The 18343-nt window shown below is 39.0% G+C and overlaps 1 protein-coding gene across 1 annotated transcript in view; it reads right to left on the bottom strand.

Annotated features, from left to right (window-relative positions):
* Positions 1-15386, bottom strand: part of LOC101864686 (cell division cycle 5-like protein) — a 19233-nt gene extending 3847 nt beyond the window's left edge. Inside the window, exons 1-16 of the mRNA XM_005097341.3 lie at positions 15192-15386; positions 12757-12860; positions 11684-11845; positions 11076-11200; positions 10628-10724; positions 9514-9564; positions 8955-9135; positions 7558-7637; positions 6453-6528; positions 5607-5771; positions 5005-5176; positions 3965-4095; positions 3230-3538; positions 2007-2201; positions 1379-1462; positions 910-1023 (exon numbers count right to left, since the gene is read on the bottom strand). Of these exons, the coding sequence (XP_005097398.1) occupies positions 910-1023; positions 1379-1462; positions 2007-2201; positions 3230-3538; positions 3965-4095; positions 5005-5176; positions 5607-5771; positions 6453-6528; positions 7558-7637; positions 8955-9135; positions 9514-9564; positions 10628-10724; positions 11076-11200; positions 11684-11845; positions 12757-12860; positions 15192-15236 (2091 nt within the window). The 5' untranslated portion in view covers positions 15237-15386. The remainder of the gene's footprint in view (positions 1-909; positions 1024-1378; positions 1463-2006; positions 2202-3229; positions 3539-3964; positions 4096-5004; positions 5177-5606; positions 5772-6452; positions 6529-7557; positions 7638-8954; positions 9136-9513; positions 9565-10627; positions 10725-11075; positions 11201-11683; positions 11846-12756; positions 12861-15191) is intronic.
* Positions 15387-18343: the final 2957 nt, after the last annotated feature.

Here is an 18343-nt window from a genome sequence, read left to right as displayed (position 1 = left end):
CCCCCCCCGGCAAAAAAAAAAAGGGAAAGATTTCCGATTATGATTTCTAAGTTCGGGCAAAATAAAATTTTGTTTGTGCTGCACGTGTCAAAGAAAGTGACTCAGTACAATGGAAAAACAGTAACAGGCAGAAAGAAGAGAAAGTAAAGAAACAAAACCTTAAAGTGATGCCTCCTGACCAATCTCCTCCTTTGTACTTTAAGTAAAGTAAATAAATATTATTCTTCAAGGTGTACCTCATCTACCAACATTCATCAATCTCTGGGAGATAAAAATGTCTTAACTTTCCAATGACACAGGACTGAAGAGAAAGTGCCTGGTGTTTTCGTGGTGTATTCATTAATAATAATAATAATAATAATAAATAACATTTATATAGCGCATTTCTAAAAAAGTAGCTCAATGTGCTTTACATTGGAATACTCATTTTTCAAAAACCTCTCTTACTACTATCTTTCTTCTCATGCAATATACATTAAAGCACACACACACATACACACAGACTATTTTCATCCAGACATAGGAACAGAACAACTATAATGAAAGATAACGTGAAAAGCTTATGAAGGATAGGCCTGTAGGAACAGAAAATGTTTAAGATGTCTTTTGAAGCTATCAAGTGTTCTTATTTGTCTTAGTTTCATGGGTAATCTGTTCCATATAAATGGACCAAGATATGAGAAAGATCTCTCTCCATATGATTTGAATGATTTGACAGGTGTCACAAGTAGGGTGTTATCATTTGATGATCTGAGGTTTCTCCCTGGTTTATATATACTGATAAGTTCTTGTTCATTCACAGACAGAAGTGGACGTTTCGGAAAAAAATGTTATAACATTTCCAGCATGACACAAACATAGTATAGAGAGAGCCTTGAGTCGGCGTGAACTGCCAGCGCACCAACTGACCTCCAGTCGTTTCTCCAGCGACTCGATCCTCTCCTTCTTGCTTGCCAAGTTGGCTCGTGTGTAGCGGTTCTGGCCAGGCAGGAAGAGCACCTGCGAGTAACACTCCTCCCACACCTGAAGGCCACAGAAAAAAAGTAAAACAGTTGTACAAATTAAAACTGGGGGTTTTGCCTGACAATAAAAAAATCAAAAGCAAACTAAAAAAAACAAACTCCAAATATTGTGAAGAAAGTGAACTCCATATGAAAATAATAAAAGTGGTAGGACATTTTCATTTTTCCCTTCACGGTTAAATTTAACCAAAGTAACTCACATTAGAAGCAAAAAAGGCAAATACAAAAATCAAAGAAATGTTCTTTTTAATGTTAAATTTATTTTTTTTCAATTCAGTTTCATATACAAAGACATATAGACAAGAGAAAGATGACTGAATATCAGTTATAACACAACAGTACTCATAGAAGCCAACCTGAGCAAAAGCTTCCTGCGAGAGCTCCCCGTGCCCCATTCCTTCCTTCACCACCAGCATCTCCTTCTGCAACATCTCACGAGCCTGGGCAGGCAAAGACAAAAAGAAACAAAATCATTTGACAATTAGTTGAAATAAAATCAAATAATTTGTCAATGACAGAAATGCATCAGGCTGAATCACTGCATGCATGTCCCAAACAAATTTCGGTACATGTTATAATGAACAAGTAAGTGCTATAGACACTAAGGCGAGCTACTTGGAAGTAATACGAACCTTCTTGTGAAAAAGACACATGAACTTTTGAGTATCAATTAAACTTTATGCTTTGTACTCCTTCTTCTTCTCACACTCCTGCTACAACTCAGGGAGTAACTGACTAAGATCTCCACCTCACAGTGCAGTTGTTTTTAATGTACATGAACGTAGAATCACCTCTTGCCTGACAGGCAGCCATGTGCTGTTTTCAAAGGTTCTCTTAAATAATCACACTGACAAGAGTGGCTGTAGTTAACAAACCAAAGGGCCTTCTCTTTTCGAGTTTAGAACCACCAAGAGATGGGGGGGGGGAAGAGAAATACGATCTACAAACAAACGGGGCATAACATTGGGGGTAAAAAAAGCACACCTTCTCCATGTCATCTTGGTCCACTTCTGTGTACGGATTTTTGTCCAGGTAAGCCAAATGAGCAGCCTGGTTGGCCGCTGCCTTCTGTGGAGCCTGTCCCTTCACCCCGCCCGCTCCGAGCTGCGAGTCTGTCGGGCAAAAGACGGCGTCGTGGTGCAGCATGATCAGCACTTCCTGTTTGATCAGCTCTTCAGCCTGCGAAAACAAAAGATTGAGAAAATTAACGGAAAATTCCAGAAGTAGATTGTGAATTGAGCAGCAGTTTTTCAATGACACAACTGTCTGTTTGAAGTCTTGTGTGTACAAAGAGTCAGGGAAGAAATGAAATTTTCAAATTTGAGAAGAAGCAGATCAAAACACAAAAAGATACTGTATTCTTTTGAATTGTTTTCAACAAAGTGAGAAGTCAAATGTCAATGGGTTCTTCCTTATTAGGGTGAGCATATGAAAATATTCCATGTGGAGAAGGAAGAACAGTCAGTCGAGGTAACTCATGATTAAAGCAGCTGCTGCAGAAAGGAGAGGAGGAGGAGGAAGAGGAGGAACAGAAGAAATAGAACGAAAAGGAGGAAGAGTCAAAATCAAAGAACCTGACTACGTTTGAGGTAAACTGTCTAAAAGATAAGTACAAATGATGAAAGCGACACTTGACAGGAACTTGTCTCAGGGAGACAGCTAGATACTAGAGAACTACTGGGGCAGTTACTACTATTCTGCAAAAAAAAAGCCAAAGAAATGTCACAAAGTCCTGGTACAGTGTAAAAACCAGGGTAAAGTTGTGTTATCTTTGGCAGCTTTCAAACACGTTTCAGATCTTTATATGGGCATTTACCTGGACGTAGTGTTCTTGCAGGAAAACAAACAACATCACACCCTCATAAATAAAACCTTGATCGTCTATTTCACCCGCTGAACCCTTGACAGCTCTGTAGACATAGCTCGTATGTTTTTTTTAAAAATGTGGTAGACCCCCAAAAGCCAAGTAGTATTCTTAACAGATGCCATGTCAGTACTGCAGTCAATCACAGCTGGCAAACTATCAAGGCTGTGAGAGGTAATTGAACCACTGACACTATAGGAGAAGCTGTACGAGCACACAGATGAACTGAGCAGGACAGCCATATATGACAGATACCGGACTTCAAGTGTGATACGATCGAGAAGAAGACTCATTTGTGGTTGACAGCATTTATATCTAACGGTAACAAAAGTAGAGCTCTGACCTTCTGCAGCTCCGTCAGTGGTTGGTCGTTGGGCCCCGAGGGCCTCATGATGTTTGTGTTGACGTCAAACGGCCGCGGGAGCTCTCGCTGCACGGCCTGCGACCTCAGCTTGAGCTCTTCCTGTCGCAGTCGCTCCCGCTCCGAATCGGCCCTCTCGTCAATATCGGCCTGGTCCTCCACCGCGGGCCGACCGCCCTGGCCACCAGACTCCGCCCCCTGCTCATCCTCCGGCACCACAATCTCGTAGTCGTTCTTGGGGGTGGGGAGGCCGGCCAGCCCTCTCCTCAGCAGGTCCATCTGATCCACCTGCTGAAATAGTACAAAAGAGTTCATCATGTCTGAGTTACAGAAACAACTCTTTACATGACGTATGTTAACTTTTAATTATGTAAAACATGAACAATATATTCTAAAACTGAACCCCCCCCCAAAAAAACAACAACAACCCAACAACAACCCCAAACAAAAACAACCCAGCTCCAAAATAGTTTGTTTTAATGAAATAAAAAATACAGACCATATTACCTTAAAATGATGTGGAAGATGCCTTATAAACTCAACTACTGAAAGTATGATAAACGCTTTTAAGACTTACCCTATCTCTTATACTTTCATATACATTCCCACCACCCATCTCCTCTCAACAACACAACATGCTGTCGGCATTGCTGACCGTTTATGACACCACAGCGCCAGAAGAGAGAGAGAGAACAACACAATACAGTCGTGTCCTACCTGATACACATTCCCTCCGTTCATCTCATCGTCTTCGTTGATGTTGAGCTTATCCCTGAGTGGAGTGGACATTGGGGTGGACTGGTCAGTGTTGGGCCTCTGGAAACCACCGCCTTGCCGTGGGGTCATACCTGTGAAGGTCAAGAATGTGATAAACCTTTGAGTTGGGGTTTTTTTTTAGTATGAGGAAAGAGAAGCAAATTAACACAAAAAAGGTCATTCAGTGCAAGGAAAAAATAAGACAGACAGAAATCAAAGAGGGATAGATAAAAGTATAACCTACTATGGTGCACTCTAACCACTAGAAATTAGGTGCTGGGGAAAGAATAAGACAGCTGGACAGAAACAACAGAGGGAAAGAAAAGAAGTAGGTTCAACCTTTCAAAAGCTTGGTCAAAAGCTGAAATTAGCATTATAGTCAAAGAGCCACCAGGTTTTAAACATACTGCTGCTTCCAACAGACAAAGCAGAAATGAAATGAAAATTTTATGCTGGGAGCTTGAAGAAATTGAAAGTTTGTACTATTACAAAATTGAACATAGCATTTGGAAGCCCTTTTGAAGATAGGCCAACATCCCAAATTAGGCTATCTATCTTGGGGAAAGAATAAGACAGCTGGACAGAAACAACAGAGGGAAAGAAAAGAAGTAGGTTCAACCTTTCAAAAGCTTGGTCAAAAGCTGAAATTAGCATTATAGTCAAAGAGCCACCAGGTTTTAAACATACTGCTGCTTCCAACAGACAAAGCAGAAATGAAATGAAAATTTTATGCTGGGAGCTTGAAGAAATTGAAAGTTTGTACTATTACAAAATTGAACATAGCATTTGGAAGCCCTTTTGAAGATATGCCAACATCCCAAATTAGGCTATCTATTTTTTCACCAAGTGTTCATCTTATTTTATCCAATTCTTTATCTGCACCTAAAACATCACAGATTTCTGTAAAAACACACAAGACTGAAAGCACTGTAAATCTGTAAACTATGAGAAAAATAATCCACAAAAGCAGCCATAATGTCAAAAAAGTTTGTCCAGTTTACCGGACTCTGGGTGTCCCGGGGTCCTCATCGGTGTTCCCAGGACCGTGTTTGGCGTCTGGGAGACCTGGCGGTTGGGCGTAACTCCGCTGAAGTCGCTCTCGTGAAGCGGCGTGTTGAGCCCTCCCTTGAGGGGCGTGTCCACATTGGTGAGAGCCATGATGTTCTGAGCCTCCTGGAGAAACAAAACAAAGTAGTGTGAATAAACTATTGAAGCTGTTAACCCTTTCGCTGCCAGGCCTACTTCACAATCCTACCAATGAGCTCATTATGGTCTCAGATCTGGCACTGAAGACGCTAGGCTAGACCACATGAAAAAAACCCAACAACCTAACAATATAAAAAAGCTAGTGTAAAAAGCCTCCACACAAGAAATCTACACAAGATGTTTCAGGTTAGGAACCTTTTTCAATGCAATGCACACAACTCACTCCGAGTCAGGCAGTTAAATAAGTTAAATATTGAAAGAGCACATTCTGTAAGGAACTAACACAATTAAAATTGAACAGAGAAAAGACCATTCAGTGAGTTAATAACACAATAACAAAAACACAATATTGCTGGTACCGCCTGAAGGCAATTATGTCACTAACAGAACTTCTGACCTGCAGAATGGTGTCCTGCGCAGCGGGTGTGCGGGGCGTGCGGAGATTGACGTTGCCCGGGGTGAGATTGTAGTCCTGCAGTAGACCTTTGGAGGCGGAGTCGTCGCGGCCAGAGTCCTCCACCTGCTGCCTGGCGTACTCGTTGGCCTGTCCCACTTTGATTACCTACATAGCGAAAAGAAACAAACAAACCCAATCCAATCCATTGTCATTTTAAGATTTCCACTTTACCATGGAAATGGGTCAATGCTTTGTCATTTTTAGACTTCACCTTTATGAGCTAGCAAAGTCAATCTGTCATCATTGCCAGATTTTCACTAAATGAGTGAATGGATCAACCTTTTGCCTCTTATGGAAGTCCACTTTGTGAGTGATCACAACAATCTTTCATCATTTTTAGATATCAATTTTAAGAGCATACAAGTCAATCCTTTATTATTTTTCAGGTTTCCACTTTATAAGTGAACCAGTCAACCCATTATTGTACTTAGCTTTCTCCACCAGAATATTGGTTTCTAAGATTTCTTTATAAGATCTTTCAAATCTTTCTTTAAAACAAGTAACTAAGTGATCCAAAGACAAATAAACTTTGGCCACATGACATTGTACCTCCCACCTGATCTTGACCTAGAAAACACTCTAAATACTACATTTACTTCACAGAAGGATGCTGGCACAAACTGACTATACAGCTCAACTAAATTGAAAGGTTAAAGTAAGTCAGGAGATTAACAGACTCTTATTTCCAATTTATAGCATGTGTTCTCCAAAACTTTAAGATAAAGAGGTACTTATTATTATTTTTCTATCTTCATGCACGACATATCAATGGAAAAAACTACCCACCTCCTCTAGTTCTTCCTCCGAGATCTGCGGAGCTGGCAACACCAGCTTGCTTCTCTTCTTGACTGGCTCGGCAAAACTGCACATGCACGTAAAAACATCAAGCATCAAAGAAAGTTTTTAAACAAATAAAAACACATTCTGTGACGCCATAGGAACAAAACTCAGTTCGAGCCTGGCAATGTTCCTCTGAAAAAGATGTGACACATGAATTGTCTTTACCTCACACACATGAGAAAGGGGTCCTGACAGAGACAGAGAATGATCTCTGTATGCTGTAGTGTTTGAGCACTCTGTGGTCAGGGCACTAAAAAATAGTATGAAACATGTAGAGTCTACTTTCGAGAAAGGATATGCACAACATAAAGGCAAGGGATCTTAACTATCTAAAAAAATGAATAAACCCTTGAAGATGACCTAAGCTTTTTATTCTCAGGTAACAAATTAGATTTTACAGTACAATGAGAAGCTTTACGCCATTTAGCTGCTAGCACAAGAATGAAAAGAATCAGTAAAAAAACAACAACCCAGACCAAACATTTAAAAAGATAATTAAAAAACCCTTTTCAAGCCAGACTATGAGGATAAATTATACGCAGGAAATGTAACATAAATATAGTATTTTGAGCTTACTATTTATCTCCAACAGTGAGGCTGGGTACTACTCGATCATTTTAAAGGAACACATTTTGTTGCAGTCACTATAAAGAAGAGTAACTGTTTGATCCCACTTTACAGGATGAGAAAAAGAATTGGAAGTTACTCATTTTCTTTGCAATGGCAACAATTAGCCTTAGGTCCTTAAAAAGAAACAAGTGTTAAAAGGCACCAGAAAAATTTGCCCAACTAGGATTTGATATAATAACAGCCTGTATGTATCAGTCACATCAACAGCCAAATAAGCCAAAACGACAAACATTCATCCAGTAATGACTCATCAGTGCATTCTAAACTCACTCAATGAATCAATCATTCAATCAATCAAAAACAGTTTGAAACTTTGAATTAAACTAAAATCAATTGATTTTATTGTCCGTGGCCTAAACCCTGGTGCAGGGTGAGAAAGGCAATGATGATGATGATGAAGATGAATTGATTTTAGACTCACTTTGCTTGACTGGCAATAGACCCTGGAAGATCATTCTCCTTACGTTTCTTCTGCTTCTGTTTGTCTTTCTTTCTCTCTTTCTGAAAAAAGTTACAACAGAAATAACATTAACAACAGACTGTTGAATCATGGGGAAGTGGATATCCATGAAATAAAGACCACGGGTAAAGACAAAAACAAAAAACCCCATTAAACTGATACAACAAAGGATGATCAAATAAGACTTAACTCCTGGAACTGACTCATTGCATAATATATATTTCTCACACTTTGCTTCAATAAAAAAAGAATGTCTACATAAACTACAGAAGAAATCTAACCAAAAAAAAGTATAAAAGAAGGAACACAGCTCCAAGCATTTTCCTTCTATAGGAAAGGAAAAGAAGGGTATCATTTTCAGTGATGAAGCACCTTACTAGGAGCGGGAATTAGTTTATTCATATGATTGGCAGTTTGTTTTTGTTTTTTGGTTTGTAAGTGTTTTACAGTACTCCTAACTGCTTAAGGTCATATGAGCACGTGGGACACATTGAACATTTTCAGTTGGTAGGAAATTTTAAATTTCGCCTGCGTGGCGGCCGAAGCCTACTCTTATCAATTTTAAACCACCAAGGGATCTTTAACGAGCACAACTTGCACACAGGACCTCCAAAATTTTTCGCCCTTGTCCGAGAAAGCTAGGTGTAGATCTTTCCTACGGAAGATCAGGGTTGAGGCGGAAAAACAGCAGTAAGAAGGAGCCAAGGAGTAGCAGTAGAAAGTCTGAAAGAAAGAGTCAGGAGCCCAGAGGAGGGGGCAAAGGAGGTGAGGGGGTGGGGGCAGAAAGTGGAGACGACAACAGACGACAATATTGCTAGAGAGCAGGAAAGGAGGTGAAAGGAGACAATTTTAAAGAAGTAAATTTTTCCGTCGCTACTCGAACCCGGGACCTTTCAATGAGAGGCAAACACCTTAACCTCTAGGCCACGAGAGCCCCCTGATTGGCAGTAAAAGGAAGAAATGAAGAGGGCTTCATTCATTAGTTATTGTACAAGTTTAACCAAATACAAGACAAAAATTTGTTCATTCAAACACACAGAATACGGACAATACGCTGGTACAAAAAGAAAGAAGGAAGGAAATAAAATAATCACCAAAAAAATAGGTCACACACTTAGACCGGAGCGTAGATGCATATGCGTTCTATTTTCCATTAAGAGGGGACACACCTCCCACTGGTGTGTGAACGGTCTGTCCATTACGCTTCGACCCACTGATGGAATTATCATGGACATGCTTTAAAGATTGAACAACAGAAAAAGAAATGAAAACCTGGACAAATTTGTCATTTCTGACTAATCTGGGGTATAATGCCTTTTGTCACAGAGCCCTCCAAATACAGAGTATCCTTTACTCACCTCCTCTTTGTCCCGCCTCAGTTCTCCGTCCAGGTTCTGTTGCCTGAGGCGTTTGTAGTTCGGATTGAGCGGATCAAACACTTCCTGCGACGTGTCGTAGAATCCAGGAGCTGGCGTCTTCTCAAACGGAATCTCAGCATTGTAGTCCACACCTCTCTTCTTCTTGCGCTTTAGTTTCACTCTGTAGAATATTATGCAACTTACGTAACTATATGTTGACTCTATTTCTCAAACTGAACTAAGCAAACATTTCGATTTTGGGTACAAATAAGATATACAATGTTAATGAAATGATAACTGCATACACCATTTATCAGGAATCAAGCACAATATGTACAAAAACTAAAACAAACAAACTTGTAACAAACTTATGTTCTTACAGCATTAATAAAACTCAGCACTGAAATATATCTAAAGCTAATGAATATCTTAAGTGATTACATCATTGAGACAAAAACAGCTTTATCAAAAATTAAGAATACCACTGCATTTTGTCTGCAATGATGCAACAAAGGACACATGTATGTTAATTTAGGGCCCAAATAGAAATTAAACTTACGCAATGCCAGCTGCTCTCAGCTCTCGTCTCTTTTGTAACGATGCCAAACGCCTGGAAAAGAAAAATAGATATTCAAATCAGTAAGTTTTATTAAGAGTTTTACGGCACTTGCAACACAATAACGTGTGTCACAAGAGAGTAACATTCACAAAAAAGGAGGAGGAGAGATAAGGACAATAGATGTTTTATAGGAAAGAAGGAGCAAACCACACCAGAGCACCCGCCAGCCACCCAGAATTCAACTCAACTTACATTGAACCAAGGCAAACAGGGGTAACAAATGATCCAACTGACTGTAGAAAAACAACAAGCAGTAAGTAGCACAACAAAAAAAAGAGGGGAAGAGTAATAACCAAGTACCTTTTCAACTTACAATACACTCAAATGTGTAAAGGAACTCTATATGGTAAGACCAACATCTTGGAAAAAAGTTGTCTATTCAATCATTACAACCTCTCTCATGTACACAATAACTTCACGTCAGTGTTGGCTCGACGTATTCCCTACCTAGTGAGCACATCTAGATTACATATTGAGCAACAAGTGAAGATATTGTCATGCCACAAAATAACGTATAATGAGGAGCAGCAACAACTAAGTGGTTATGAAAATGTGATCTCAAGTGACACTTTCTTTTTTTTTTTTTTTTTAGTAGAGGGTTTTACAGCGCTCGCAACTGCATAAGGTCATATGAGTGCCAAGGGGTGGGTGTCAACAGAGAAGTCCTTACAGGGAATCAGACTTACTATGCTCACCTCTCTAGCTTCAACAGCACAAGGTCTGCTTCGAGTATCAAGGCACCCCGGAAATAGCAGTTCACAAGAGAGTGACAAACATACAAAAGAAGTAGAGGAAAGTGACAATAGTAAGGATTAGGAAAGAAAAAGCAGCAGTTCCTTGTTGCAGATCAGGCACAGTTATGAGCGTGACATGATGAATTAGCCCATTTACAATTCTACTGTGCTTGAACGAGAAATGTCCCCCCTTTGGGAATGGCCTAAAGACCCTACAGTCAGTGGCACTGCCCCGGGCGGTCACTTAAAAAAAATATTTTTTTTAACGCTGAGACATGAAAAGGTGGACAAAAAAACCCCCCCTGAAAACAGACAAGTACCTGGCCTCTTCCAGCTGTTTTTCTCTCGCTTTCCTCTTTGCTTTTTTGCCCTGTGTGTTTGCAAGCCTGGCTCTTGCTTCAGACAACATTTCCAGTTCTGCAATTAAATGAATTGATAGCATACTTGAATCAAATTTCTAAAAAAACAACTTTTTTTTTTAGAAATCAGGAACGTACAGCATCAGAAATGCCCCATTACCAAATAGAAAAGTAGAAAACATTGACTAGAAAAACATGAACACATGCAATTAATTTTCAATAACAAAATCTTATCCAATTATACTGCAAACAAATGACTGGTTCGAAGAGGAATAAATACTAATGGACAATACAAAACAATCATGACGATTAGCTGTATCCTTTAAGACAACATGTTGTTGAGACAGACCCTGCAATTATCTCTTGACAGCGAAATCTACATACATCAAAATCCAGCTCAAGATCTTACCATCTTCGTCCATGTCAACAGGGTCCGGTCTGGCTGGTTTTGTCTCAGGATTGGGGTCAATTTCACCCGGTTTCAGCTTTCTGGGATCATCCTCAGTATCTTGTTCCCGGTTCTGTGCCTTGTCTCTGGAAACGAGAAAGAAACCGATGAAGAACTATCCTTACAGGTACAATTTAATGAGCATTATATGACAAAGAAAATAAGTAATTGAAACAGAGACTAATAATTTAAAGTGCTTTTTTTTTTTTACTCATTCGATAACGAGCAGTTTTGCAAGAAATCTCTGATACTAGCGTTCTCAACACATTTCTAAAAATTATACTAAAGCCCCTAGCACACAAATGAAAATAAAATTTTCTCTTTAATAAGAAAGGCAGTACAAAAATAGAACAAAGTGAATTTTTAAGAAAACAGTATCCATAACACATTGTTTTTTCGATCATTTCAAAAAATTTAAACAAAGACAAATTTCGTCAGCAGAAAACTGTCCCCCTCTTGAGTTATAAGACTGTTACTTCTGTCCTAATCCATTTCCTGGGGAAAAATGGATCCTATCACTCAAAATGATCACAAATAACTCAATAACAACATCAACAATCACGACATACAGCAAGTATTCATAGTGCTCCAGGCACTGTGCCGCTGTCCTGCCGATGATGGGCGCAATGGTACGCCACTGTGTGGGCATCAGCTTGGCCAAATGAAGCAGCTTCTCCTCCTCCTCTCTGCTCCATTCTGTCTTCTTGATACTTGGGTCCAGCCACTCATACCTGCAGGATGCGTTACAGTTAAAGTCAAGCATTTACACTAAGCTGTAAAACATGTAAACCTTTTGTTACAAAGTTCTATCTGAGATTTTTGGCTGTTTTGAGATACTAAGACCATGATTTCAGAAACAAAATATTCTGTCTGCTCTATCAAAATTGTAAGACTACATGGAGTCACTATCAAGACATTCAAAGAATTGCATTCGAAAAGGATGTGAAGCTCAATATCTTTGACGTCAAATTTCTCAAAACTATCATAACTATGAACTGAGCATATAGAATTTTGTAATTCTGGGGTAGCGGTTTGATAAGTTTAACTTATTGAATCACTGAGAAAAAAAGAGAAAATATGTTTGAAACTAAAAGCAGAAAAGGGAATAAATGGCCTACCAATAAAACCCATTCTAAATGATAAGAGGTAAGTGGCATTTCACATGTACAATGTGACTGCTCACTCTCCACACACTGTGGCTGAGGGGCGCCACCGATCAGTCCTACAGTACTTCTTTGCTTTCCCTTTGATATTTCTCTGTCCCACTCTTGCTTGTTCAACATACATTAAATGGCCGTTATTGTGTCCATCATGTGCTTCTTTTTAGCCAGACTCAAGACTCTACACATATAAATTATATTCCAAAACCCATTAAGATTAGACTATAAATAGCTCATTACATCTATTATAAATTGCAAACAGTATAGCCTACCTTGGGGTTGGGACAAGTACTAATCTTTCAGAAGGTAAGTCACAATATTGTGTTGGTAAAAGAACTATTAAAGTTGGGTATAAAATACACCATTTTAATCTCTAGACAATAGTGACCACAGGTCCATCGTTCATCAAGGACAAAATAAAACCTGTGAAGAATAATTGCTTATTTAGTAAGTTTGTAGTTGCCCTCTGTCAAGTTTCTTACCATCTGGCCTTGCACTGTTTAGCAGATTTCCTGTGAAGCAGTGATGCAATTCGAGCCCACTGGTTTTTGCCATATTTCATCACAGCTGCTTTCAAAATTTCATCCTGTGAAAAGTCGTTAAAAAAACACCCACTGACAACAAAACTGTCATAACACACTGGACTTGTTCAAAACATTATCAACCGAGAATCAAAGTCATCAAAGCTTGGTGAAAAAAAAACGATCTAAATTTTACTATTTTACTTTTACTTTTATTTCTTTATAATTTTATTTTATAATTATTTTACCAATACTCATTCATTTTCAGTCAGTGAAGTCAATGCAAGCAATAAATTATCAAATAAACAGAAGGAGATGAAACACCCTTTCAGAAGCCTTTCCCGTTTCCGAACTGAGCATTAAATTTTGGCCTGCTCAGAGGGAGATGAACCCCCTTTCAGAAGCCTTTCCCGTTTCCGAACTGAGCATTAAATTTTGGCCTGCTCTATTTTTCATAACGCTTGGGAAAATAAACTTTAGAACTCTGTTTCTCCGAACAGTTTCCGTTCTCGAGATTTTTTGGTTATTTGCGAATGGAGAGTGGCCCGTGTGTGTGTGTGCGTGTGTTTGTGTGAGTGTGCATGAGTTTTTTTGTGGGGGGGGTGGGGGGGGGGGGGGGGTGGAAGGATTTTTTAAAAAGTTTTGGCTTTAGGGGTGACTAAATGCAAAATAGGTTACACTGCCAAGTCGAGCACTCTTGTTTTGAAGGCATTTTTAATGAAGTATAGTCCTGAAACGTTGCCCTAACCACAATTGAAGTATTTGAATATTCAGACATCTAAAAATCTCAAGCTCTAGAAATTGAATTTGATGCAAAAAATGCTTTACTTCCCAGTCATCGCGGAATGACAGAATGAAAGATAACGCTGAACTCTCGCAAATAACAAAAAAAATCTCGAGAACAGAAACCGTTAGGAGAACTAGAGGTCAAGTTTATTTTCACGAGCGTTTCGAGAAATAGTTGCTTCGTTAAATTTTATCGACTCCACTCAGTCTCAGAAGATCAAAATATAGAGGAAAGGGGCGGGTCTACTTGAATTTGAAGATATAATGTGAATATTTGGTCGGAAAGACTTCCATAGTGACAATGTCAAAAGAGTAAGAGACCTAAACCTAACCCAACCCCTACCCTAACCTTTTATTTTCTATTCTAAATATTCTGTTTCATAAGTCACAGAATTCCTCCCATTTAATCTATTTCAAATAACTTTGATTGACATTACATCCAGCCTCAGGAGTAGGCCCTTTCATTCAAATGACAATTATAACATTTTGGAAGAGGCTATATGGCTAGACTGCTAGAGAAATCGGAGAAATAGTCACTACGTTGAAATAAAGCAAAACCAAACAAAAGGTCACTGATGAAGTCCTGCCTGAAGTTGAAGTTAAAGACATTTTTTCACAATCGTATAGAATCTGTTAACAACTTAAAAATTTTTCGAAGAGAGTATTTCTCCCAACGTTCGGGAAAGTAAAGTTGAACTCTATTTCTCCTAACGGTTCCCGACCACGAGATTTTTTGGGTTATTTGTGAGATTTAGGCGTCATCCTTTCATTTTGCCATTCTGCGAGGACTGGGAAGAAGCATTTTTTGCATCAAATTCAATTTCTAGAGCTAGAGATTTTTAAATGTCTGAATATTCAGATACTTCAGTTGTGGTTGGGCAACGTTCCAGGCGTAGATCTATAGACTATAGGCCTACTTCATTTGAAAATACCTTCAAAAGGTACTGCGAGAAAACAAAAGACTGTTCGACCTTGGCTGTAACCTATTTTGCATTCTCCCAGCAAAAACTAAAATCCTTCCTGTTAAAAAAAAAAATCCCCCCCCCCCCCCATACACACACACACGCACCTCTCCGTTTGCTTTTGTTATTATCTACAAATCTCGAGAACGGAAACCATTCGGAGAAATTCAAATAGAGTGCAGGTTTATTTTCCCGAATGTTTGGAGAAATAGAGCCGGCCTAAATTTTTAGCTTGCTTCCCAGGCCAGGAGTATCAGTAGGGAGGAGGGACACAACCAAGCCCACAGGCAAAGGTGGAAACTAGTTGATCAGATGGAACATTCAAAGATCCATTTGCCATGGGCCATCATGATACTTTCACTTGTTTCAGGGAGGAGAGGAGAGGAGTGCCCAAAAAAGGCAGGGCCACACATCCTTTATGCAGCCATATCATTAATCTTATTGTAACTAGATCTAGATCTAGAGATCCATCTACATTCTAGAGATTCAAAGAAAAGATCAGACAGATTCTAGGACTATACAATGGGCTGCGGAAGAAGTGGAAGGAAGAAGAAGACGTGAAGGGGCGATCATGCATCATATCGATAATTGGGACGGGGGAAACTGAGCCACAGCGAAATAAACATTGCACATCGCGATCAGTCTCACCTCGGTGTTTCTCCAAACACCCCCTTTGATCATAATCCGAGGCATCTTGCCTGGTAAATTAGAAGAATAGCAATACAAAAATATATACACTCCTGGGGAGTCAGACTAGACAAAGTGGTGTCTATAATTTGGTATATAGCAGAAGAGTGAGAGTAGGCCTAGCTTTGTCGCACTGCATACGACGGGTGCTATTTGAACCGGAAGTTTATTCTTCACGCCTGGTTGTGGTAAATTACTATCAAAGATCGTGTAATATTATGTCCAACTTATTATTTATTCGCATTATTATCGCAGGTATTCAGTTTTGTTTGGTAAGTTTGTTTTTTTTTGTAAGTGTTTTACGGCTCTCGTATCTGCATAAGGTCATATGCCTAATATAATATGCATCTCCCTCTCTTTCTTTCTCTCTCTCTATCCCCTACCTCTCTCTCTCTCTCTCTCTCTCTCTCTCTCTCTCTCTCTCTCTCTCTCTCTCTCTCTCTCTCTCTCCCTCTCTAATATTATATTATATTATGTAGCTTTGCGATTGTCAACTCCAAGCTGTAAACATTCACAGCCCGTTTTTCTTTCTCTTGAGATGCTGGAGAACCCCTCAGTCCTGATGAGTTTGGGTTTGAGTCTGATATAGGAACATATCGAGTAGTAGCAGGACTAGGGCCTATACAACGGTACAAGTGGCGCTCTCCAACTACTCGCTCCTGTCCCGATATGTCCTGCCTAAGGATTATTACTTCATTTTGTAAAAAAGAAATAATTTATTTATACAATTTTGTATTATATTTTATTTTATTTTATTTCATTTTAGTTAATTATTTTTATCTATTTATTTATTTTATAGTTTATTTATTTACTTATAAACTTTTTTTTTTTTGGGGGGGGGGGGGGGGGGAAGAAGTGTTTTACAGCACTCGCAACTGCACAACTGCATGAGGCCATATGAGCGCGCGGGACACAGTAAACATTTTCAGTAGGTAGGAAATTTAGATTTTGTCCCTAGGTGGCGGTTGAAGCCTGCTCTTAATTTTGTTGTTGCTGCTGTTTCTTTCGCGTGCACGTGTGTGGTGTGTGTATGTGTGTGTGTGTGTGTGTGTGTGTGTGTGTGTAGTTTGGGGGGGGGGGGCAAGTTCTAAGTTGCACACCTGACCAGGTACATGATAATAGTAGCAGACGAGGGGCAGGAGACTGGGTAGTGAGAAAATATTCCAGAAAGGATGAGGGAAAAAAAAGGGACTCCACTCAGGTTTGAACCTGGAACCTGTTGGTCAAGTTGGTAACTAACAGCCCCACAAGCAGTTTACTTTAGCGTCCATCTAATACTAATAATGGTGCTGTCAAGTCACAGAGAAAAAGCTGACAGAAACATCGAAGGGAAAGGAAAGTAGTACATGAAATAGAACCTACCACTACCAGAAATATAATAATATATTTCAACCAGGATTTTTCTTTATTATGAATTACTATATTGGGCTTGGGGTTCAGCTTGCTTTACTTGTCATAAGGCATCACACACTGATCTAAATACTGATTGGATACGGTACATCACTTTTGAGCACTTGTCAGAGTTATTTACCAAAAAAATGTTTTTTCTAGTTTTAGAGATGTATTTATAAGAGTCATCATCATCCCTTTCTCACCCTGAATCAGGGTATAGGCCACTGACAAACATTCTTCATTTTCCCCATCCTGGGCTAACTTCAGGATATTAATCCATGCCTTTTGAATTTTCTGTTGGTGCAGAAGCTCCTAGATCCTCCGTCTCTCAAGGCCCAAAGAAGGAGTAGCAAAAGGTAAAAATTTTAATTTTACATATAACTTACAAATAATCATACTGGTCACGATTTAAAACATATTCACAAGCCTTAGCCTAAACATTTTCAGAATTTTTGTTACCAGTGTTATTCTTATTGTCCGTCTGACACCAAGAAAATTCATAGTTACGCGTAAACAAATAACTTGCGTATCTTGTGGTTTCATATACTGCCAGAAAGAGCATTCACTTGTCATGTCACACTCAATGACTTATGCACCAAACACACACAACACACACAAGAGAGATCCACCATAAAACAACACATTTAATGACACGAAGACAATCTCAATGTCAGAAAAACAAAAGCAAACCACTTCATTTTTTTTTTTTTTGCTTTCCAGCTTTATTAAGCAAAAAACATCAGCACATTTACAGTCACAGTCATGAAAAAATTCCCGAGACAACAAAAGCATAAACTTTTGATTTGACAGTAAAATTTAAACAATCTACCAGGTATCACACACTGACCTGAAAACTAATTGGGTACATCACTCTAGTGCACTTGTCGGAGCTGTTTACAAATTACAAGAAACTTCCAGTTTTACAGCTATAATCTATATACTTAGCCTAATTAATTTATCAGGAGTAAAAATTACAACTTCCACAACCTCCCACCCCCTTTCCACTTTTTTCTTACTATATATAATGGTAGAAGACTGGTGGATATCATCAGAAGTTCTAAACTTGTTCACTTTTATTGTGAGTATGGTATTGTGTGTAATATATCATTAATATCTTGAGCAATAATGCGGGGTTCAGGAAATGAATGTGTCTTTTGCCAAAAATAAATCCTATCTAAAGATGGACAATTTTGGGCCATCCCAATGATTTTTGTTCTTGTTCAATGAAAAGACTTTATCCTCCAGACATAACTTACATTTTTCTTCTACTATACGTTACCATTGCCCTAGTCTCATGATCTACAAGTACAAGCTGTGAAAAAAATACTGAGGTGTTGTTTTAATGATTCTCTTAGGTTGCTGCGACACTGCCATGTCACCTTGGCTCTAGATACTGGGCATCATGGAGACACCAATTCATGAACATCAACATTTCAATTACAGAATTCCTTTCTCAAGACTATAATCGACTCCACATAAAAAGTAAGGTATAAGTTTCCACAAAGCAGTCTTTCATCTGATTGCTCCTGATATTACCACCCAGTGAAATAACAAACAAAAAAGATACAGGTCCACCCCACAACAATTTTACATTACAGAATTTGTATGAGATTCGAGCCATGGACATTCATAAATGTTTTACCCCCGCACAAAACTGAAATCAAAATGAAAATCAACCTGCAGGCACATTTCAAAAAAGAAATCGGCAGACAATGAAATCC

This window comes from Aplysia californica, unplaced genomic scaffold (assembly GCF_000002075.1).
Source record: "Aplysia californica isolate F4 #8 unplaced genomic scaffold, AplCal3.0 scaffold00152, whole genome shotgun sequence".
Lineage (NCBI taxonomy): Eukaryota > Metazoa > Mollusca > Gastropoda > Aplysiida > Aplysiidae > Aplysia > Aplysia californica.
The sequence above is the reverse complement of the archived record's forward strand: the minus strand, read 5'-3'. Positions and strand labels throughout refer to the sequence as shown.